Source organism: Copadichromis virginalis, linkage group LG18, assembly GCF_057382275.1.
Source record: "Copadichromis virginalis isolate Kocher_CV1m ecotype Utaka linkage group LG18, C_Virginalis_male_GT1.1, whole genome shotgun sequence".
Lineage (NCBI taxonomy): Eukaryota > Metazoa > Chordata > Actinopteri > Cichliformes > Cichlidae > Copadichromis > Copadichromis virginalis.
The window spans coordinates 22,951,611-22,974,352 of record NC_140635.1 but is presented as its reverse complement, the minus strand read 5'-3'; the positions used below and the strand labels follow the sequence as shown (position 1 = coordinate 22,974,352).

At 41.0% G+C, this 22,742-nt stretch overlaps 1 protein-coding gene across 4 annotated transcripts; it reads left to right on the top strand.

The window, feature by feature from the left end:
* Positions 1-338: 338 nt before the first annotated feature.
* Positions 339-21,404, top strand: stk11 (serine/threonine kinase 11). 4 transcript variants are annotated; one of them, XM_085440330.1, is made up of 11 exons: positions 339-529; positions 1,287-2,215; positions 10,693-10,776; positions 10,969-11,058; positions 11,363-11,495; positions 11,722-11,858; positions 11,954-12,081; positions 15,059-15,116; positions 15,264-15,457; positions 19,853-20,099; positions 20,877-21,404. In XM_085440330.1, the coding sequence occupies exons 2-10, from the start codon at positions 1,929-1,931 to the stop codon at positions 20,059-20,061; spliced, it is 1,320 nt and encodes a 439-aa protein (XP_085296456.1). In that variant the 5' UTR covers positions 339-529; positions 1,287-1,928; the 3' UTR covers positions 20,062-20,099; positions 20,877-21,404. The 4 variants fall into 4 exon arrangements, with proteins under 4 accessions (XP_085296456.1, XP_085296458.1, XP_085296459.1 ...); XM_085440332.1 differs by lacking the exon at positions 339-529 and adding an exon at positions 821-890; XM_085440333.1 differs by lacking the exon at positions 339-529 and adding an exon at positions 944-1,006.
* The last annotated feature ends 1,338 nt before the right edge of the window (positions 21,405-22,742 follow it).

Below are 22,742 nucleotides of genomic sequence, written 5' to 3'. Positions count from 1 at the left end.
GCAAATAAATCCTGACATTTGAGAAGATGAAACAAGTAATGATTGACATTTTTTAGTTGGAATAATTGGATATTTAATTGGTTAATTAATTGTCTCAGTTAACAATTTCTCTTTCTTGTAATCAGTGCTTGAGAAAAATGAACTACAGTTGCCGAGAATATACTCTCCTCCTGGGAAATATAAATGATCACAGATAACAATGGGGTAAAATCCCTTATTAAAAGTGAAATGAGAAAGATTACAGTTGTTGTATTAAACTCCCCTGTTGTTGACATTCCTCTACATTGTTTGGGGGGGGGAAAAAACTTTGATTTGACGCATTAACCTATGGGCTGTCCCTGCGAGTAGGGGGGGGTGGGTAGGTAAACAAGATGGCGACAACCTGAGAAGCAAGAGTAACACGAAGAGTCAGGGGAAAAAATATATCACTGAGATTTTGTCAGACTAAAGTTAAATAATTTATTAATTGGGGACGGACTCACAACAGAGGACAAACCTTGCAGCGAAAAGGAGGTTCATTTGGATCTAGGTGAGACCCAGTACCGGGAGTTAGTTAGCTTGTTAACCAGCTAGCTCGCTATTTACATTGGCATCCAACGCAACTCCGGTTAGCTTGCGTTAGCTGAATTTATCTGGTGCGTTTCTTCTGAGTGTAGAAGATGTTGAAGATGGTGTCTCTGTTGTCGGCTAAGCGTAATGCCTTGTCTTTAGAGAACAATGTGTGTCCCCATTATTGCCTCCGCTTCCACCGGTAAAGGAGGTGAAGTTGGCTAACGCTAAATACAAACGTCAGGCAAAGTTGGCTAGCTAGTACTGGAGGTGCACAGCCACCGTTAGCTCCAGTTGGATGACGACGTTTCGGTTACCCCCTCACCTACCAGCTGTTCTCTGTCAGTTCACTGTCAAATTAAATTGCTATTTGTTGTTTTTAAGCATGTCTCTGAGATGAAACCTACTGTGCTTGCTAAATGTGTGCTTACCGACGGACCGCAAAGTGGCATTTCAGGCTAGTTCATTCAAGCAGACTTGCTGCACTAGCTTATCAGCTAGCCAACAGTTGACACTTAAAATATTTATTCCGGCTTAAGAACTTGTAAACTACAATCCTTACATATATATGAGGTTGTTATGTTTGCATATAGAAAGAATAACCTGGTGACTTTTGTTTTGTTTTTTGACCACGGGATTTCAAGGTGGTTAGGTGTTGATGTGTTGTCGATTGTTTACCAAAGATGGCTAACTTATGCTTATGTTTTTATTAATGTTTAAATTACTCATATTTTCAGGCACCGGGCAGTAAAAACCGCGGTGACATGGAGGACACCTGAGGACAGTTCAACACATTGGACATTGGAGTCGATCTCCAGGAGCCCCACTGATAGCAGAGATTGGACTGATACTGCTGCATGCTCTGGCTGTAGATCTGTGCTTGGATCCAATCCAGCTATAAACACTTATGTACCCTGAGAAAACTCTGATATCCAGCATGGACCCTTGACAGAAATGCCGTGCTGCGTGGCCTTGAATCAAGACTGGTTGCCTCTGCTTAAGACTGTATGGTATTAATTCTGAGGTGATTGGTGAAAGAGAAGAAAAACGTTGTAGTATCGCTTTTTTTTCCAGTTTTCTGTTCAACCGCACTTGTTGTAGATGTAGTTAAAATGCACAGTATAAAGCACTAACTCGGTACTGGACTCCAAGGGTTTTTTGCCCCTTTTTGCCCCTCTTGAGTGAAAAAGTTTACAAATTGGGCCTGATCACCCACCTCCTCCCCTTAACTCTCAGGCCTGATTACTCCCTCTCCAATGTTCAGTATTTTGTAACTCATCCTGCAGAATTAAAATACTCACCTCCGTGCTGAAAGGTTACCAGTGGGTTACTTCACAGCAGCAAACCGTTTCCTTCCCTGGAAGTACAAGCTGTCAATCATGAGTGCCAGCGAGTTGCCTCACCTGTCTGACTATCTAAATGAAAATGAACTGATGGAGATGGATACTTTTATTCACCGCATTGACTCTACAGAGGTGATCTACCAGCCTCGGAGGAAGAGGGCAAAGCTGATAGGAAAGTACTTGATGGGGGATCTACTCGGGGAAGGATCTTATGGCAAGGTGAAAGAAATGCTGGACTCAGAGACTCTTTGTCGTAGGGCTGTCAAGATACTGAAGAAGAAGAAGCTTAGGAGGATTCCCAATGGAGAAGCCAATGTGAAAAAGTGAGTGTTTCCCAATTTGTGTTTTATCTTGTTTCACACATGCCTCTTGAAAGGTCTTTTTAGTTGGTTGTACTAGGTAAAACTAGGTGGCATGCCTGCAGTGTATGATCAAAATATAATTAATTTTAGTCACTACACAGAAAATTAATTTAGCCTGCCAACAGTAAAATCAGTTTCTTATGAGTTTTAATGTGTGCCATAGCCTTTAAAAAAATGCAGCTCCCTTTCCGAAACGTGTACAACTCCTAATTTGTATTTTTAAAATGAAAAACCTGATACTGTACTTGAAACCTACCGATCATAACTGATAAGGGAAAAAGGCAGACACAAAGCCTTAGTTTCAATCCAAACACCAGAATACTGTAATATGTTTGAGACATTTAATTTCAATACACAGTTATTTTTCTCACTTAACAAAGCCAAACCTGTCCAGCAATTGACATAGCAAAGATAATTTTACATAGTCAGCATCACTCTTGAATCCTGAGAGTGAGGTTGTGCTTGTGCAGCCATTAAAATGTAAGAGTCGTTGATCATTGCGGTGGGTAATCCATCTGTCATTTATATGAACAAAGTCAATAATAGTAGAATTATATCGGTAATATCAATAGCATTTGTGTCGCTGCACTAATGGTACCTCCCAGTCAAAGCTGGCTCGCACACACATATGCCAAACACCATCCGTAGATGCAAGGCCAACTTGCAGATCTGGCCTAAATGATGACTTTCTACACCTAGCCATAAAAAAGAGAAGAGTGATTTATTAGAGATGCACAAATGTGTGGATCTGTTTTTATCTAATAGGGGGAAAAAAAACTGCAGGAAATGGTTGTGTATTTTTGCTAAAATGTGAAGGAGACAGCGAAAGGCTGCATGAGGATGCTGCATTCAGCGATTTTTAGATGCACATCAATAGGTCATTGTCAGCTTTTTGCAGTAGTCACATAAACATGAAACCTGATTACTTTCATCAACGTACTCTGTTAATGCTTAGTTTTTTGTTCGCAATCCCCCCTGTGATGGGGGGAAAAAAACGGTGTCTTCAGCTCAGATCTTCACTTATCCATTTGATAAAGCGGTTATTTAATTCCAGTGCATCTACACAACATGCACAGAGGAAAAAAAATATGTCATCAATAGGGGTGCAACGATATTCGTATCGATATTGAACCGTTCGATACAGTGCTTTCGGTTCGGTACGCATATGTATCGAACAATACAACATTTGTAATTTATTTTATCAATTTTCCTTCTGACGATGCTGTCTGTGTGGAGCGCTCAGTGAATCTGTGTTCGACTACTCCGCCTAGGCTGCACTGTCGAGCGCAGATCCACTGAGCGCTCCACACAGACAGCATAGTCAGGAGGAAGAGCACAGGGCAAGCTAGCAAGACAGAAGTTAAGCTCTCAGCAACATGGACCTCCCCCACTCTCATTCAGATCTGGCGTTTGGAATTATTTTGGTTTTCATGTGACGTATGACCCTGAAGGTAAGCGAGTCATGGACTAAAGTAAAACAGTATGTTGGATGTGCCATGCAATGCTCAATTACATTGGTGTGAACTAGTGTGTTAGCGCAGTTAGCTCGTTAACGTGTTGGCCGTCTAGCCCCATGCACGGAGCGATCGGCGGTAGCTCGTTAACGGAGATTTGCCGTGTTGTGGCGTTAAGGTCATTTCAACGAGATTAACCTGAAAGCACTAGTGGGAACACAACGAATATGACTGCACATTTACGCCGACGACATCCTAGTGCAAAGACAAAAACAACAAGCATGCTACTAACTTTAGCCGAGTCATTTAGACAGCTGTTAGCACATGATTCTCCTTATGCTGCTGAGAATATAGCCCAGAAGAAGCGGATAGTATAGCTTTTATTTTGGAAAGAGACATTTCTCTGTAATAAACTCTCTTTTCCAAAGATGAGTGATTCCTCAATCAGATACAGGGCTTGCAATATCGCTAGCCCGACGTCCCGGAGCTAGCGATTTTTTTCAGTCGGGCTACCAAAATCTATCTCTTCCCTGCCCGTCGGGCTATTGTAGGAAAAATATATGTCAATGCTTTTGCATTCTTTCGGAAATGTAGCTGGGTAATTATGTCATTGGCATCGGTGAGCCACTGTCAATATGTGACATATTGAAGTCGCGTTTGAATTTGCGCTTGTTTTTTTGCTTTCACTTTGCAATCGTGCGAACTGTGTATAGAGAGCGACAGTACTGATTGGTGAGTGATGATAATTTGTGCACCAATTCCTCTGACATCGTCTTATTAATCGTTAGCTTACTATGAAAACATGACAAGTGAAATCTCCTGCAGCAAGCTTAAACATGTGAGAGGTTGATCGCGCAGAGAATCGCTGAGCTTGTGAGTGCGTGTGTAAAAGCAGCAGGAGAAGTTATGACAAATCAGACTATAAGGCAAAAAGAAAGTGCAGCTTTATGGTTTCATGGACAAAAGAATTTCTGTGGCTGCAATATGACGAGCTAAATAACCAGGGCTGCACATAAGTGGTCCGCAGGTGCGCATTCGCTGTCAAAATAAAAAACACGCACAAGGGTTAGGGTTAAATTTAAAAACTGTACTTTTGAGTTAAAATATATATTTATAATTTTAATAAATGACAAATTAAAAAGGCATGAACAATTTTTTTTGTATCGAAAAAATATCGAACCATGACACCAAAGTATCGAACCGAACCGAACCGTGAATTTTGTGTATCGTTGCACCCCTAGTCATCAAATATTACTTATACAAACCAGTAACGTGTTTTGTTTTTGTTTGTGAGTAGTAGATGGATTTCTAGTAACTGTGTAATTGTTTTCTGTTCTTGGGGCTCTGTTTCCTTTGTCTCACTGCCTCTGTGATTTAGCTGTCATGTCTGTGTGTTCTTTTTTTCTTTCTTTTTTTGCATCCCACATTTCTTGATGAGCATCGGTAGTTTTAATCACAGCAGTATTATTAAATATCACTCCAGCCTTTCGCCTTGGGCCTGTGCTAATTATAGAGTAAGCCTTAGAAAACTGTCAGAGCAAGTTCACCCAGACAGAAAGAAGCTGCAAGATAATGTGGGGGTTTTTTGTTTGTTTGTTTGGGGGTTTTTTTAGGCCACAGTCACAACAGCAGCAGAGCAATGAAAAAGCCCGTAAGCTCAGTTAGAATCATTTTGTTGGTATTGCAATGGCGTGTTTTATCTAACTTAAACAAATTTTGTCCTAGAAAACTGTGCTTTATAATCTAAAGCTGCATTTTAGTTTGCTGGGAATAAAAGCCTTGCAGCAGCTGTAGTCTCAGCTGTTAGTATCTTCACTGGCTCTGTTCACCCATAGTGCTGCCTTTGCACTACGATGCAGTTTGAGAATGCAGTCGGCTCAATTCACCATTTATCACTGTTCACCTCAATGTTGTTAATACTTATTTATTTCTGCTCGATTTTTATTTATTATTTTGCACTGTTGAGTCTTCGATGATATGAGTGGGAATATTTAACAACACCACTAAGACAAAGTCTGTTTTAATGTCAGCAGAGAACCAGAAAACAATAAATTAGCATTCCCTACCCCATTACTGGCTCTGGGGTGTAGTGTTGGTAATTAGCACTTGTGACTTGTAATCAAAGTACAACAAATTAAATACACCTACAAATGCAAAGTCCAGTTACTGGTGTTGATTTTCTGGAGGAAGAAAATCATTATAAAAAAGTATTTTGTGCAAATCTTCAGTGTTACGTAAAAGTCCCGATAAGGAAAATGTTACAAGAGCGTTTTTAGAGTTTCAGTATCTCACTAGGGTAAGTCCTTGTGTAAAGGTCACTAAGTCAATGATGGCTGGGGGAAAAAACAAAACAAAACACACAAGCTGACCAGAAGTGATGGTAGAGCTTAAAATGAAAATGCAAAATTTGAAATCCTTAGAAAACCAACTGTTGGCAAAATAAATGTAACTTGTGAGACATTTATTTTCTATTAAGACACTGACTCATTTTCCTTTTTTAAGTTTTATTTTTGAGTGGTCACGTCCAGGCCTGAGTCCAGTCCCAAGTCTGTAGCCTGTCTCCCCTGATAAACTTTGAAAAGTTTGTTCAAAGCAGAATGGTGAAAACCGGTTTGTCCACATGTGCAAATCTTATAAAAATAGATACACAGTCAGTACTTTGTAACATCTTCTCAGGCTAGTATTACAACTTAAAGGGTTTTGGGGTTTTTTTTGTTTGTTTTTTTGAGTGTTTAGAATGCTGTTAGAGAGAATTTTGCAAAATTTTCCTGCAAAAGGCTTCCAGTTATGTGAAATTTATGAGCTTTCTTGCATGCAGAGTTCGTTTAATATCCATGCTTGTTTTGTTTTGGGGGGTTTGTTTTTGTTTTGTTTTGTTTTTTATATCGGGCATCTGTGAGCACCATGTCCAAACCTTAATCTTGCAGTTCCTGTTGTAATCCACGGTGTATTTTAAGGTCTCCCCTATTCATCTTCAGCTGCCTTATACATGGTGTGTTGTTTCCTTCTAGAAGTTTGGCGGTATTTCATAGAATTCATTGTTTTGTTTTTTTTTTATTGCCAGAAAAATCTTCTCCATGGCCATCGTCTGCCACCAAACTAAGCAGTGGGTGAAGGGTTCGTGCCATAAAAATGTTCAGCGCTTTTCCTCCACATGTACCTTTTGCCCTTTGCACTACAAACGGTCTGGTTTAACTTCATCAGTTCACAGGACTTGTTTCCAAAATACATCAGGCTTGTTTATTTCATTTTCAAACTTCTGCTGAGTTTCATGTTGAGGTCACAGGAAATGTTTTTCTTTTTTTTTTTTTTATTGACTCTTCCATGAAGGTCACATTTGTTCAAGTACACCACTACTTTATCTAGGTTTTCTGAAGGTCTAATGCAGCTTTTGCTAGCCTAACTAGCAATCCTACAATAAGTTGTTTTTTAGCGTTTTCTTGGTCTTTCAGATCTTTCCTCTTTCTGAGGTGTTTGTTTTGTGACCATGCAGACTTGTCAGCTGGGAATTTTCATTACAATGCACAGACTAAATGGTAAATGGCCTGTATTTGTATAGCGCTTTACTAGTCCCTAAGGACCCCAAAGCGCTTTACACATCTAGTCATCCACACACAGGTGATGGCAAGCTACAGTGTAGCCACAGCCACCCTGGGGCGCACTGACAGAGGCGAGGCTGCCGGACACTGGCGGCACCGGGCCCTCTGACCACCACCAGTAGGCAACAGGTGAAGTGTCTTGCCCAAGGACACAACGACCAAGACTGTCCAAGCCGGGGCTCGAACTGGCAACCTTCCGATTACAAGGCGGACTCCCAACTCTTGAGCCACGAGCACCCCAAGCAGTGGACTTAAAGGAAACTTAAAAAGAAGTATGAGCCACCAGCCGTCAGGTCTTCAGCTGTCTGTGTCCGGAATAGAGTATATTCTGGACCTAAATGTGAACAAGTAATACCCCTGGCATGCTAATTAAGCTCATAGACCCTGGTAAAAGTTATCCAAGAGCTAAGATCTGTTAAAATGCCTAAACTCTTGCACCACATTCTTTTTTAGATAAATAGTTAGATCCTTTATTAATTATTTGCAGGAAATTACACAGCAGCTTCTACACAAACCTAAGACTATACATCCAACAGCTAAACGATGTGAATTCCTTATAAAGGGTTTGTAGTTACGCAGTTTGGTTCACACAGAATTTTTTCTGTGTGTGAAATCAAACCACAAGGAAAAGCTACAGTTTACAAGCATCAACTGTTTGAGACCAGAGTAAACAAGCTATAGGTGTGAAAACACCCTTAATGACATGTGAGGGGACCATTGCAGGTCTGTAGTCATTGTGGTTGGTGAGATGACTTTTTGGAACGGGAACCAAGCAAGGCATTTTCCGCAGCCTTGAGAGCTTCAGATTGAACAGGTGTGTTAGAATATCACACAGCTTCACGAAGCAGGTCTTCATCAGCCTCAACTGCTTTCTTTGCATGCTGGTGTATCTTTTCCTGAGTTACAATGTAGCTCATCTAAAGCCAGTTCTCACTTTCTTATTTTAGATTTCTTTGGTTATATTTATAGGCTGCAATAGTACATGGTTCTGTCACTTTGTTAATGGGGCCATAGCAGTGTCTCTTGATGTGTGAAATTGTTTTCCCTTTGCTTTTTTCCCCCTTGTACTTTTTCTTCTTGTACACCCCTCCCACTTGGTGTTTGCCTTACGTTTTCCAGCCTGAGGAAGCTGTATTCCCGAGCCTGTGAATGCCTGTCTGTGCTTGGGTGTCATAGTAGCCCCCAGCCTCTCTATTCAGCCACTGTTGAGCATTCCTGTGTGCCTAACACTTCCTGCTTTTAAAGTGTTGCTATAGGGACAAGCATGCTTATGCTTGCTTTGATTGAGCAATGCTACTTCTGTTCCTATGGTAACACGCCAAGAATGCCCTTCCCACATTTGGAATGACAGGCTCACACACACACACGGGTATGCACAGTGGAGATGCAGATTTTGATCAGCTGTTTATGTTGGTGCTGTGTGCCTGAGTCACTGCCATATCACTAAGCTCTGCGGATTGCAGGCCTCGAATGCACGAGGTCCATCGGTGCACATTTGAACTCAGACTGTGGATGGACTGCAGCAGTCAGTGTGCCTTAAGCAACAGCCCTGCCTCCATTTCATGATTCACTTTTTATGGAAATGAGCTCTGTTATTAATGCACTGTGATTTCCTACAGTTCACACATCTGTACATCATTTAGTAGCCAGTTTCAGACTCGATATTTTAATGTTGCTCTGTTCTACATGTGGGTGAGCTTTTTAGTCTTTCTGCCAGTGCAGTGATGCAGCAGTAACCGCTTGTGTGTCTGTGTGTGAAAGCGAGAGGCTGACTAGCCCCTGAATATCCATTTGTCAGTAGTGGGGGTTGTGTTTAAGACGAAGGATTGACGCAGCTCATACACTGCAGGGTGACGACGGCCAGAAAAGCTCTGAAGTGTGTATTTTGTGAGAGCACAGATGATGTCTCAGCTCTGAAGGGACTGAAGAGTGTTATTTATTTTAGGCAGGCCTCCTTTATGGCTTTGACTTGTTATTGTGTGATGTAGTATCAAGAGAAGCAGGCGGAGAATCTTATTCAACAATCAAAAAAATGTTGTTGGGTTTTTTTTACCCTGTTTACCTCTACTGCATTATGTAACATAAATGGCAGTTAAACAAACCGGTCTTCACTATATATGAAAAAATATTACAGAGAAGTAAGCAGCATTTCATTCATAGTTATGCTAACTGCTTTGCATTATGACCAATACAAGTTGTCTTGTTATGAGTGCAAATAATATATCGTGATGCTCAGCGAAATGTGCAAAAATACAAAATGATACTTGATTTTAGATTCCTTCCTGTAATTGTAAAGCAAGCCCTCAATATTTCCTGTGGGAGCATCTGGATATTACCCCTGGAAAGTCTGTGGTTTGTGCTTTTTTTTTTTTTTTCTCTCCCCCCTCTTACGATCCAGATTCATTAGCGTTCCCTTTCATGGCTCGCTGATTAATGTTCAGTCTCCAGGGGTTTTGCCATGCCGGTGATTTGAACATCTCCTCTTTGGGCAGCAAAGTAAACTGTCAGGTTATCTGTCTTTATAGTAAGAATGGAGTTGCTACTGCTGCACTGTTTTTGGTGGGTACATATTTGTTAGGGTCTCATTAACAAACAATCGAACAGTATGACACATGTCAGAATTTAACAATCCATTGTTTAGCAGGCACTAATAGTTTAGAAATTATAGAAATTTTCATTATTTTTATTATTCATTTTATTCATAATCCCAGTTACATAGTCATAGCTACAAAGAAAAATGTGCCACTGTCCAAAAAAAGCCTAACTGTATCTGCTCTGCTGCTGGTGCTTTAGCCTATACTGAGCATTGTAAATGTCAGGGCTTTAGCCGCTCTGCTGGGCAAACTGTGATGACAGCAACTCTATATTTCACCAAGTGTCTTTTTCTGCATGGTGTTCTGTTAAAGTTAGTAGCAGCAAATGTCAGACAGCACTGTTACCCATGGCCATCAGAAGCCAGTTTCAGCTGATAACATGGTGTCCTTGCAACTCTGCTCATCCTCTTCTATTAGTCGGTCTTAAATGTGTTTTCTCTTAATTCAATGTTTTTCATTAAGAACTAAATCACATGATGAATTTAAATTTGACTGTCTGTATAGAGTAAATCATAAACCTGTTACGCATTATGTAGTGAAACAACTAGATTTTTCACCAGTTCTCGCATTGTTTAGCAGGTTATTAGAAAGTAATGAAACTAATAATACAGTTGTGGCCATGCTGTACAGTCACTCACTGAAGCCAGTGTGCAGATGTACGGTACCCAGCCTTTAACCTACATTATGCAGCTAACATGGCCCAGTAGAAAATGATACTAATAGAAAATTTCTCTCATTAAGTAAGCAAGTGGATGCATTTTCATGTCTTTTCTCTGTATGTTCATTTATAGGGAGATTCAGCTGCTAAGAAGACTCCAACACAAGAATGTGATTCAGTTGGTGGACGTTCTTTACAATGAAGAGAAGCAGAAAATATATCTTTTACCTACTGAATAAGCATATGTTGATTTTTGACATTAATTATTATAGACGGTCTATTTTACAGTTGGTTATTTCTGTACCCAAGTTCTATTTATGTTCTGCACTTTTCCCGATTTTATAGTTGGTTCATAATTGTAAAAAATGTGTTTGTTTGGTTTGGTAAATTCTCTTGACTCCTGACTTACGTATATGGTGATGGAGTATTGCGTTTGTGGGATGCAAGAAATGCTGGATAGCGTCCCAGAGAAAAGGTTTCCAGTATTTCAAGCTCACGGGTAAGTCTTCCTCTTACTTCTCCTCTCTGCTTCCTCTATCCCTGAGTCTCTCTGCTATATTTAGTCTGAGCCTCTCTGCAGCCGCTGCTCCAAACCTAAGTTTAGATCGGAGACTACAGGGCCTCTACCGTTAAAATTGCTGACCGTAGACTGTGTGAATGTCGGGTCACTGCTGGAAAGCCGCTGAAGCAAAATGTGATGCAGCTTTATCTAACCACAGAATTAATAAGTTTCTTCTACTGTGATTGACTTTGGCTGGTTTTAAATGTGTCCATAAATTCCCTCTGGTTGATGCTTCTTGTAGGTACTTTTGCCAACTCTTAGATGGCCTTGAATATTTGCACAGCCAGGGAATAGTTCACAAAGACATTAAACCAGGGAATCTGCTGCTGACCACAGATGGCTCGCTTAAAATCTCCGACCTGGGAGTAGCAGAGGTAAGCATCGCCTGCCAGAGTTCCGTAAACTCTCTGAATTCTTACTCTTGATTAGAAGAAAAGGGCTGGCATTTCTTTGTATAGACTTTGTGTATGACTTTAATTCCTTGTGCTTGTGTTTGTTCCTTATGTTGGTGCTTTAAAGGTGTTAAGTTTATAATTATTTGCATTGAAATGTATACAGGAACAAAAAATAATCTATTTCTTTCTTGCTGTTTTTCCTCAGGCCCTTCACCCATTTGCAGAGGATGACACGTGTCGTACTAGTCAGGGCTCTCCAGCCTTTCAGCCTCCAGAAATTGCCAATGGACTGGACACCTTTTCAGGGTTTAAAGTGGACATTTGGTCTGCTGGAGTAACACTGTGAGTGGCACTCTGCGTACTTGTCATGCATTTATCCACATAAAGCTCTAAATTCTGTCCTTGACTCTTTCTGACTCTTGCTTCCTTTCAATCAGATATAACATTACAACAAGTCTGTATCCATTTGAGGGGGACAACATCTATAAGCTATTTGAGAACATTGGAAAAGGAGAGTACACTATTCCTGAGGAGTGTGGACCTCTCCTGTCGGACCTGCTGCGAGGTTGGTGTTGTTCGAAGCCAAAGTGTTTATATTTTCTGCATGAATTTTGGCATTTTGTTTTGCCAATTCAGTGGTCTGCCGCCTCCTTGCAAATGCTGAACAGCACCTGAGAGTGGTGTTTCATTCCCTGTGTGCACACAGATTTAAAGTGAAAAGTCAGCATTGAGTGTTTGTTGGACTGGAAATATTACCATATTCACAGCTATTGATAGGTGTTCTTAGTATTTTAGAGGTGTCAATATACAGTGCCTATCAAAAAGAATAATTGATTTCGAGGTGCTTTAATTCTGCAGCTTTTCACCGGTAACAATCGAAACATGTACTGTTAGAAAGATTTGGGTTTGTAAGTTTCACTTGTTCACCTGCAGGTAGCATAACAGCAACAGTGGCTGCAGTGACTCCAATATGCTTGCAAAAGTATGGGACGAATTTGACCATCATATGTATATGTGCCGAGTGCACGGGAAGCTTCTATGTACATGTACTTCAAAAAAAAAAAAAATATATATATATATAGATAGATATAGAGATATAGATAATAATAATGGATTGGATTTATATAGCGCTTTTCAAGGCACTCAAAGCGCTTTACAATACCACTATTCATTCACTCTCACATTCACACACTGGTGGAGGCAGCTACAGTTGTAGCCAGAGATGCCCTGGGGCAGACTGACAGAAGCGAGGCTGCCATATCGCGCCATCGGCCCCTCTGGCCAACACCAGTAGGCGGTAGGGTAAAGTGTCTTGCCCAAGGACACAACGACCAGGACAGAGAGCCCAGGGATCGAATCGGCGACCTTCCGGTTACAGATGCGGTTAGAGATATAGATATATACCGGTAGATATAATTGGAGGGGAAAAAAAAACCTTTTTGATGTACCTTGTTTACTGATTCCTATGAAGACCCTCTTATTCTCAATCTGTGGCTTTACGATGAAGTGGTTAACACATGAAAGATCCCTTATTTGAGCTCAAAAGGAGACGCAGACCAGTGTACTCTCTGTGCCAGACCCAAGCCCGGATAAATAGGATTGCTTTAGGAAGAGCATCCAGTGTAAAAACGGTGCCAAATCCAATGCATGGATCCAACCATTTTTGACCATTTGAGACATGTAGGAGGAGCTGCGAAGTAAAGATACAAAACAGGCTGTTACTTGTGACACATTAAGTTTGCTATAGATGTTTATTTAAAATCTCAGATGGTGTGCCCCCTTCTAAAATTAAAATTACTTGCAGCTGTTGAACGTCATCACAAAACTAACCACCTAGCAGTCAGGTGTTTTGCTGTAACCGCTGTCCACTGAGGACGGTACACCAGATGGTTTGCAAGATGAGGCATGCATCAGGTTTATATATTATTTTGTTTCTTAGGTTGCTTCCCTCCTTATCCAAAACTACAGTGTTTGTTTTCTATACATTATCCTAGATTTAGCTCAATTTTCATGAAATGCAAAATGAGTCACACTTAAAAAAACTGACATTTATTTTCAGTCCTTTATGCCTGTCAGTCTTTAGGTGTAGGCTGAAATAAAAGGCAGTGGATTTACAGTTTAGGGCACAATGAATCCATTAAAGATCATAGCGTTAACAGTAGATGTTTTTGTCATGCTTATTAATCATATCTGAAAACATCCTCTAGACTGCTAGGATTGGTGAACAGGAGAATATAGGATAGAAAAACCAGCAGTCTAGTGGGTAATAAATCACTCAAATGTCAAGCAGTTTCACTGTGATCTTTTCTGTGTGCACCCAGTAGGTGGTGCTGTGACACTGGAAGTCACTGTGGCTTCTCAGCATGCCAGGCTTCCACCAAACTGTAGAAATCCCTCCAGCTGTTGACGTAGTTTCCATTGATCTGGAGCCAGCAGCAGAATACTAAGCACTTCACAGTCGGGCATTGTTTTTCCCAAGTGAAATACTGCACTGCTTTTGCCCCTTGTTTAAAAAACAAAAAAGGCAAGAGTCCTTCAGTTAAAAACAAATAAATTTTTAAAAAAAAGAAGAAGAAGAAACTAAGGAGGAGGAAAAAAACAAGGAACAGAAAAAGAATCTATTACAAGAGCCCAAACCCACTGCCTATAAAATCCAAGAACAATGTTGGGAAGATTATGTTTTTACTAACTAATGAAATCCTTCAATGAAGGCTGAAAGCTAAGTTGTATTTCAGCATATTATCCAGCTTTGCTCTCTTTGTCCTTTTATGGAAAAAAGCGCCGGGTATAAGTGCTGGGGCTTATACCTGTAAAATGATTCTGGGTCAAATGGAGGCGATTTAAACATTTTTTTTTTCTGTCAAAAGGAATCAAATGTTTAACAATGAAGAGAAAAAAGAACTCCCTGATTTGTTTCTTCTGAAAAACATACTGGGCTTCAGTCCCCCGTCATCGGTATGACGTCTGTGTGTGTGATGGCGCAGCACCTGAGAAATAGTCGGTCCATAATTACATCGCCTAAAATAAGCCACAAAAAGGTGTCTTTCAGCCAGCGCAGCACTACTATCAGCACCCTGCATACTCCTGTTTTCTGCCTACTAGGAAACAATTACATTAGTAGGAGAGGCACTGCATCACTTCTACCTTATCACACTGACACTGCGCTTTTCCCACAGATTCAGCCCACATTGTGATAATTGAGATACAAAATCTTCTTTACATTGTTACAGCTGTTGCTCAGTCCATTTCCCCCCCTCTCTCTCTCTACTGTACTTAATTGACTTCTTCAGCTGTGCAGGATGCTTTGACATACAATGATTAATAAGATTATCACTTTCATTAATTGATGTTCTTGAATGAGGTTGCTGTCTGGCTGCTGTTCACCTTCCCCACATTGCTGTGGCCTCCCAGCAGTTTGTTAAATGCTCCATGGAAACAGATGTGAGTGGAGGAAATTGTTCAGGATCATCGTGATTAAATTCACCTTGACATCGTGTTTGTGTTTTGTTCTCTCCCCCCCCCCCCCCCCCCCCCTTATCTAGGCATGCTTGAGTATGATCCTGTGAAGAGGTTTTCCATACAAAACATAAGGCAACACAAGTGAGTATTTTGATTGTATTACTGTGACTAAGCATACGAATTATCAGGTGTTTGGAAAATTATACTCTACACTAAAAATAAAAGACTGATCTGTTATCTACATGCCCTTTCCCCCCCACCATCCCATCCTCCTTATAACCTTACCAGCTGGGTGCGGAAGAAACACCCTCCATCTGAGCCTCCTGTACCCATCCCTGCCAGCGCAGAGAGCAGGGACCCTTGGCGGAGTATGACGGTGGTGCCCTATCTAGAAGATCTGCATGGCTACACAGAGGAGGATGATGACGAGCTCTATGATGGGGAGGATGAGATCATATACACTCAGGACTTCACAGTGCCAGGTAAGAGTGGGCTTAGATAATTCTTATGATTTGAGTTGGGTACTCTCCATAAGCAGATATGCTATATGCGGAATCTGTCGACAAGGAAAGGTTTTTGGTTGTCTTAGTTCTGTTTACAGTCAGGTCTGAGCAGGCTTTGGTTGCATGCAGGGGTATATACGGTCAATGTGAAGAGCAAAAAGGGGAAATGCATTTGCTGAAATCCGAGACAGTTTGCCCGAGGTTCACTGCTTTACTCCTCCATTTAGTTTTGTGTCATTGTTCTAGTTTGTTGTATTGAAGAAAATTGGACATTTCATAATTGTTACTCTGCCTCTACGAGGTGTCATTTAAACTCTGACACAAAATTACAGCTGAACTACTGAAAATTCACATGAGGACAGAGTGTCAGCCAGTACTCGGGCTTACAGATATCTGGGGTTTGTTAGCGTCTGTCTCTCTTTGGAGCACGTGTTGGGAAGCTTTTATTGCACTTGCTGTACGGTAATGAGGAGTTGTCTTCAGCCCAATTGATGCTTCTGTTCTTCCTCTGCTGCTGGGTTCTGTGTTGTGCTCCACCACTTCTTCCTCTCTCTCACTCACACAGACACACACACAGACAGAGCAGCAAAGAGAAATCAGGAAACTTCCAAATGTAATAAATACTTACATTGAACTGAAATTAAAGAAATGCACATAAATAACACAAAGTGAATGATTAATGAAAGAAAGGAGTTTTTCTTCCTTCCTTTGGCTTTGAAGGTCAGTTAATGAAAATGGAAACACTGCAGTATCAAAACCATGGGTTTTGTTTGCTTTTTTAAAATTCGTATTTCCAAACAACTGCATAACATTGGAAGTCTTAAATTTTCTGTGTAATGTCGATATCCAGGATACACAAGACATTGGATGTTTCCTCCAGAGGCTAAGTAAGCAGAGTAGCTAATGCCATATGTGGAAAATGGTATTGGGCCAGAGCTCTTATTCCTTGCATTCAGGGGTTTTCAGTCCTATAGTCACATGTGTATGAAATCGGGCACCTAGCCTTTCATTGTGCCTTTACAAACATTCAGAAAGAATGGGTTGTTTTAAAGATTTGTGTGGAAATGGTAAAATGGTATGGATAAAATATATTACGTAATGTCCTGTGACTAAATAATTAATACTTAATCATCGCTGCTGTTTCCATCCCATTCACATAGAAATCGAAGTTCACATTAAGTACTTGCCCTTTTAAAGTATTCAGTATGTTACAGCAGTTTGCAATTATCAGATACTGTTGGTTTTGATAAAGGCCTTACTGCTAATCTTTCCGTCCCATATTGCAAAGAATAAAACAGTCACGTCTTAATGTTACTAAAACTGAAGGCTTTGGGTTCAGTGTGAAGGTCAGCGCACAAATGATCAGATATGTGGTGTTTAATGTAGCTTGGTAATCACACATCATTTATTTCACTTCAATCATTCAGCCTGACATCGTGCTCATGTTTGGTGATTTCCTTTTGGGAGTGGCTGTGCAAATCAGTGAACTCAAATCGTGGAAGCTGCTGTCATTTCCTAGGATTTCCACACCGATTTAGGAATTGTGTGAGTCTCAGGGTTTTTATTTGTGTGCATTGTTTTATAACATTTTCTATCATGTCTCGTGGTTGTGGCCCTGTGCAGCTGCAGTGCAGTGTGAGTTCATGTAGTTTTAAAATGATATGAATATGAATGGGACCAGACTTGACTACAAATTACCTGACACGACCTTGATGAAGACAAAACATGTTAAATACTCGTTAAAAGTTGTTGTTGTTACTGTTATTACTGTTGTTGTTATTGATGATAATATTATTATTATTAATTATTATTATTATTCAGAGGAACTCAGTAGACAAACTGCCTATTAAAGGATCCTGAGTAGAGTGGAGGAAGAAGTAATTCGTTGGTATCCTTTTAACTTATTTTAGTCATAAAGTTAACAAAGTTAGGAAAGCAGCAGTTTAAAAAAAAATAATCATAAATTAATAGACTTGCAATTCTCTGATTTCCTGTAAGCCTACATCCACACTTACGCATGTAGAAATGTGTGCCAGACCTACAAATGATATCATGGTGTCCAGTTTGCCAAAAATAAAACAAATATAGGAGCACACCTTCTATGATGTAAGACAAAATGTTGATTTTACGAGCCAGTAGGAGCGAGTTTTCCCAAAGCTCTGTGTTAAGTGACCTCAAGCACCATTTTTTTTTTTTTAAATGTAATGTAAGCTGAGTTTAAGTTTACCAGAATACCTGCGTATGACAGGACCTAAATGTGAGGGTTCATTGCTCGTCTGCTAATTTACCCCCCTTTTTTCTTCTTTTCTTGTTTTTCATTGTTTGTGAAATCCCTGAATAGTAAACATTACTACATTTTGTGCTGTGAGTGATTCCCTTTTTCCTGCAGAAGTGAGACTTATGAAAAGTTCTTATAAAAGCCTTAAAATCTCTGCGTCAGACTGCTCTCATGCATTTTATACGCTGACAGCATGATGGCTCTTTGCCCTCACGGTCTTTGCGGAAATGTGGACGTCTGGATCAGGCTTGTCCCAGTATGAACCTGAGGCATCTTAAATTCCCCATTTCCTCTCCAGGCTGTGCCGAGTCATAATGATTTGCCATGAAATAAGGTTCAGAGGGCTGGAACAAGGTGCACTTAAATGATATGTGTACAAACTTTAACCCACTGTTGACAGGCTCTGGTAAGAGCAGATATTAACTGCATCTTTTCATTTGATTTAATTTGCACCCCGACTCTTCCTTTAACCCCCCCCGAATTAAAATCTTTTATCTGTTGCTAGGCAACAGTCGGTAATAATAAATGCAGTAGTCGGTGTCGGATATCTAGAATTGGTGCCCCACATTAAAAAACCAAATGGAGCTGCAGAATGTGAATGAAGCGATCTAAAAATAATCCTGCTGAAATGGTTTCAGTGTGGGAGTCTGAATGGGTTTCCAGGATACATACACACACACACACACACACACACACACACACACACACACACACACACACACGCTCTCTCACTCACAGGAAGCTTCACAGGAATAAAATGTTGGTGTGTTTGGTAAATTAAATCACTCGTTTGACCTCTTCTCTCGTAATCAGTAAATATATATGTCCCTGCTCTTAATGTTCTCCTCAGACTTGCAGTTTGTGCTGTGTGGGAACCTGTAAGTTTATCTTGGCGCCTGCTGCACTCACAGATACTCACACATGTCTGTACTGAAATAAACTGGTCACACTGAGGTTAATTTCTATTTTTCAGCCAGTGGATTTCCTGTTGTTGTAGGTTTCGGTTTGTCGCACACTTCTCACCATTACCTGACCTGACATTTTGATGGTGCTGTTGGTAAACTAGATTTTCAGCGTTCCCCTCTCAAAATATATACACACTTGCAGTATGATCCAGTATACGAAAAATACAGATCATTTGTGAGCTGTGAGTCATGCGAGTGTTTCAGTAGAATCTAAGAATAGAAATATTGATTAGAAATGAGCCTAAGTCCCCTTCAGTTCTCACAGCTTCAGGTTTCTTGTGTTATCATGGGGGTTTTGGTGAGGGTTTCTGATGACTGTGCAGTTTTGTTGGTTTGTTTTTAATGGATAAAATAAGTCATGTGTGACAAAATGCAGTAGGCTGTTTTCTATTTTTGGCATTTTTGATATCATCTAGTGAACTGGCTCTTTGCAAACTCATAAATTCTTCTGTGGGTGAACTATAATATGTTTGCGAGCTTTTCTGTTCAAAAAACAGAATTTTATATTCTACATTGTGCATCTGCAGGTCTTTCTTCCATGCTTTGTGTCCATTTTAGCTTCTTTCTCTAAGGCGGTTTGAAAACAAAGCAAGGGTAGTTCAGTATGTACTCAGCATAGCACATTCAAACCAGCAGTATATCTGCTAACAACAAGCAAGAGTGTTGATTTTACATGTGAATGCAGCCAAAATCACAAAACTGACTTCTCTGATAAACTCCTCATTCACATTCGATGCCTTCTGTTACAAAATCTTTAGGCCTAAAGAGAAGAAGAAACTAGAAACTGGTTTAAAAGTAAAGGTTGGTTTTTATTGTCCTTAATGGATAGCATTAGTGTCGCTTTTTCATACTAATTAAGAATTAAGTTAATCTTTTGACTTCCTGGTTCCTTGGACACGTGGAGTAGAAAGCCTGGACCTTGTGCTGAAATTCAGAGCCTGACGCAACACAAAGGTTTTTGTCGCACATGAGTGTCCGAGTGTTTTTGGTGCTTTGATGTTGGATAAAACAAGGTAAATGTCTACAGGGGTCTGCTCATACTACAAACTCACAGCTGGTTAGCAAAGCAGCACTCAACACTGGTGTATTGGGTTTGTTTTGAGCCTCGTATGTGTGTGTTTGTGTCTTTAGGACAAGTGGCCGAAGAAGATCAGGATCAGGGGAACGCAGACCACAGTCCAGCTGTAGCCAAGCCAGTTTGTGTGAATGGGACAGAAGGGGGGTCTCTGAACAGCAAGGCCAAAGCCGAACGCCGATCCTCATCCTCGTCCAACCCCTCACGTAAAGGAGTCTCCACAGCCAGCAAAATCCGCAAGCTCTCCACCTGCAAACAGCAATGACCCTTCTCCCCCTTTCTGCCTCAGCAGCAACCCACCTGGTGAGTGTGCAGACTGCTTCACAAAAATTGTGGCTCAATTTGTGCTTCTGAAGGACACCCTTGTTATACAGTAGAAAGTGGGAAAAGATAAAGAAGCCCTTATGGAAAGCAGGTGCTGCAGATCCAGATAAAAGGTAGGAGGAATGACAGTGCAGTGGAAGGGAGGAGGAGGGGGAGGAAATGAGTGAGTGAAGAGAGTCTGTGTTGATATTCAGCAAGCAGCACTCTGGATCACCACCATTCCCCTGGCAAACACACGGGCACTTTCCTATACAGTGACAAAAAACCACATCTGGACCTATCCCACGGTGATGCATCTCCTGTTTCTGTTCGGATCTGTTGCCTTTGTAGGGTTCATCAGTCACCCTCATTCACGTGGAGTGAGGCAGATTTTTGCTACAAGCGTACACATAAATTTAACAAGTTGTCCTCCTCTCTTTTTCCAGTTACCGCCCACAGCTGCTCTTTCTGTCTTCAGCACATACAGAACCAGTCACGGAGCGAGGCTGTTTGTCACGGGTGCAGTGCAGGAGAGATGCTGTGTATTCATTTGTTCAGGCGATGACTCATCCTTGGATGAGATAAAGTGGGCTGTGGGATGTTTGTGTCTCTCTCTTTCTCACTCTGTGGGTTGAGTCTTTTCCGCGTTAACGGCGCCAATTAGTACTTGTCTTGTAAAAAAATTCTGTCACAGCGTTTAGTTTTAAGTCGGGGGGGGGGGGCTTTCAATACCCTCGTCAGACTTCCGTTAATATTCTGTTGTCTGTGTCCCCTCAGGGTGATCTGTCCTCGTTCTCCTGTGTCCAGAGTCCTCACAGTTGTGAGAGAAACCTGCTGACATTAAGCCCCCCCAACACCTTCACCTGCCCCCCTCCCCAAACCTCCTTGGACCACTGGCCTCCAGAGTCGTTTGAAGATGCGGTATTAGCGACGAGGAGGAGGAGGACAGCATGAAATGTTCTTTCTGCTCTGAGACTGAGGCTGTGAAGACGGTGTTTATTTTCTCCAAAATTTTGGGCTCCTTCTCAACTAAACTCATCCAGTTCTCTCTTATCATTTTCCCCCTCCCAACCCTCCCCCCTCCTCTCCAATCTTGTCATCCTCCTCAGAGAGCCAAGTGTTGCACCGGACGTTACAGACTCCACCACCCACCTACCCACTCCTCCTCTCCACCCACCCCACCCATCCCTCCTTAACCCACCTTGTTTCTTTGACTACCTTTTGTTTTTACAGAACCCTAATGGCAGTTTTTAAAACACATTGTGATGTGTAAAAAAAAAAAATTAAAGAGGAAAAAAAACCCCACACATGTTATGAATAATTCTATATTTAAACCTCTGCTGAGCATAATTATGGTAGTGCTACCACCGACATAGAAACTGCATGCTGTACAGAGCTGGAAGAAAGGGAAAGCTCTTGGTTTTATGTGGATGCACTGACTGACTGAAGCCTTGAGATTTGTATTTTTTCCCTCCCCTTTTAGGTTTTTTTTCTTTTTTTTTCCTATGAATATTTTTTAATTATTATTTATATAAAACATGTCCCAAACAGGCTGTTTTGTTGGATGATCCTTTCTGTTTGAATTTAAGTTCAGCATATTTTCATAAACACAGCTCATTGGTTTATGACCTTTTTTTATTTTTTCCTCCCCCTTTATTTCACGTGTCCTTTAAAGAGCGCACAGCTCTGACAGGAATATTAGACTCATCTTCCTCTCGTGTCTGCAGCAATTAGGTAGTCAGGGTGATGCTGCGGTTGCGGGCGGCATGCAGTGATGTTCTTTGCTGTGCCAATCACTTCAGCGGGTGTCCTTTTCCCCCCCAACCCCCCTCTTACGCAGGCAGGCCCATCATCAGCTCCTCACTGGGAATAGATAAGAGAGCAGGTGAGTCACCACTGTGAGGGAGGGAGAGAGAGATGAGCGCTTCCCACGTCAGCAAGGTCGACGGAGAGGCTCTCCGTACGACGAGACAAATGAAGAAGAGAGATGTCGCGCTAACAGACCGAAGACGGGAGGGTGATTTGTACGTGAGGGCACACTTAAGGTTACTGGTCTCACTCTTGTCAGCTGACAGATCAGCAGCAAAAATTCATTTATTAAAAAGGAAAATCTGAAAAACTTAAAGTGCAAATCGATTTTTCGCCTCACAAGGTCGAGCTTTTGTTGAGGCTGCGAGACGTTTTGAATTTTCTGCACACTAAAGCACACGCTTCACCCTGAACGAGGGTTAAAAATTTCATGAGATGCACATTTGAGCTCAAACAGAAGTTAAAAAAAAACCTGTGTACCTACCGTTTCATTTCCCAGTTGACAGTCTTCATCACGCATTAGAAAATGAAGTATTTCTCACATGAATGCAAAACAAAGAGTACAAACTGAAAGCCGGAGAGGAAAACTTGATAATTAGTTTTCCATATTAGATCAATTCCTTGGTGTAGCGTCTCTTCTGGTTCTCCTAAGGGAGGTGATGTACTCATGGACTGAACGAAACAAAATGTGATATATTGACAACGAACGTGTCCTTAAAGATGCAAATTGTAGTTTCACAGGAAATTTAAAAAATAATTCCCAGGAGTTATTTAGAACAACAACACAAAGATTATATAAACCAAACATCAGGATTGTGTGACTAGTTTAAAATC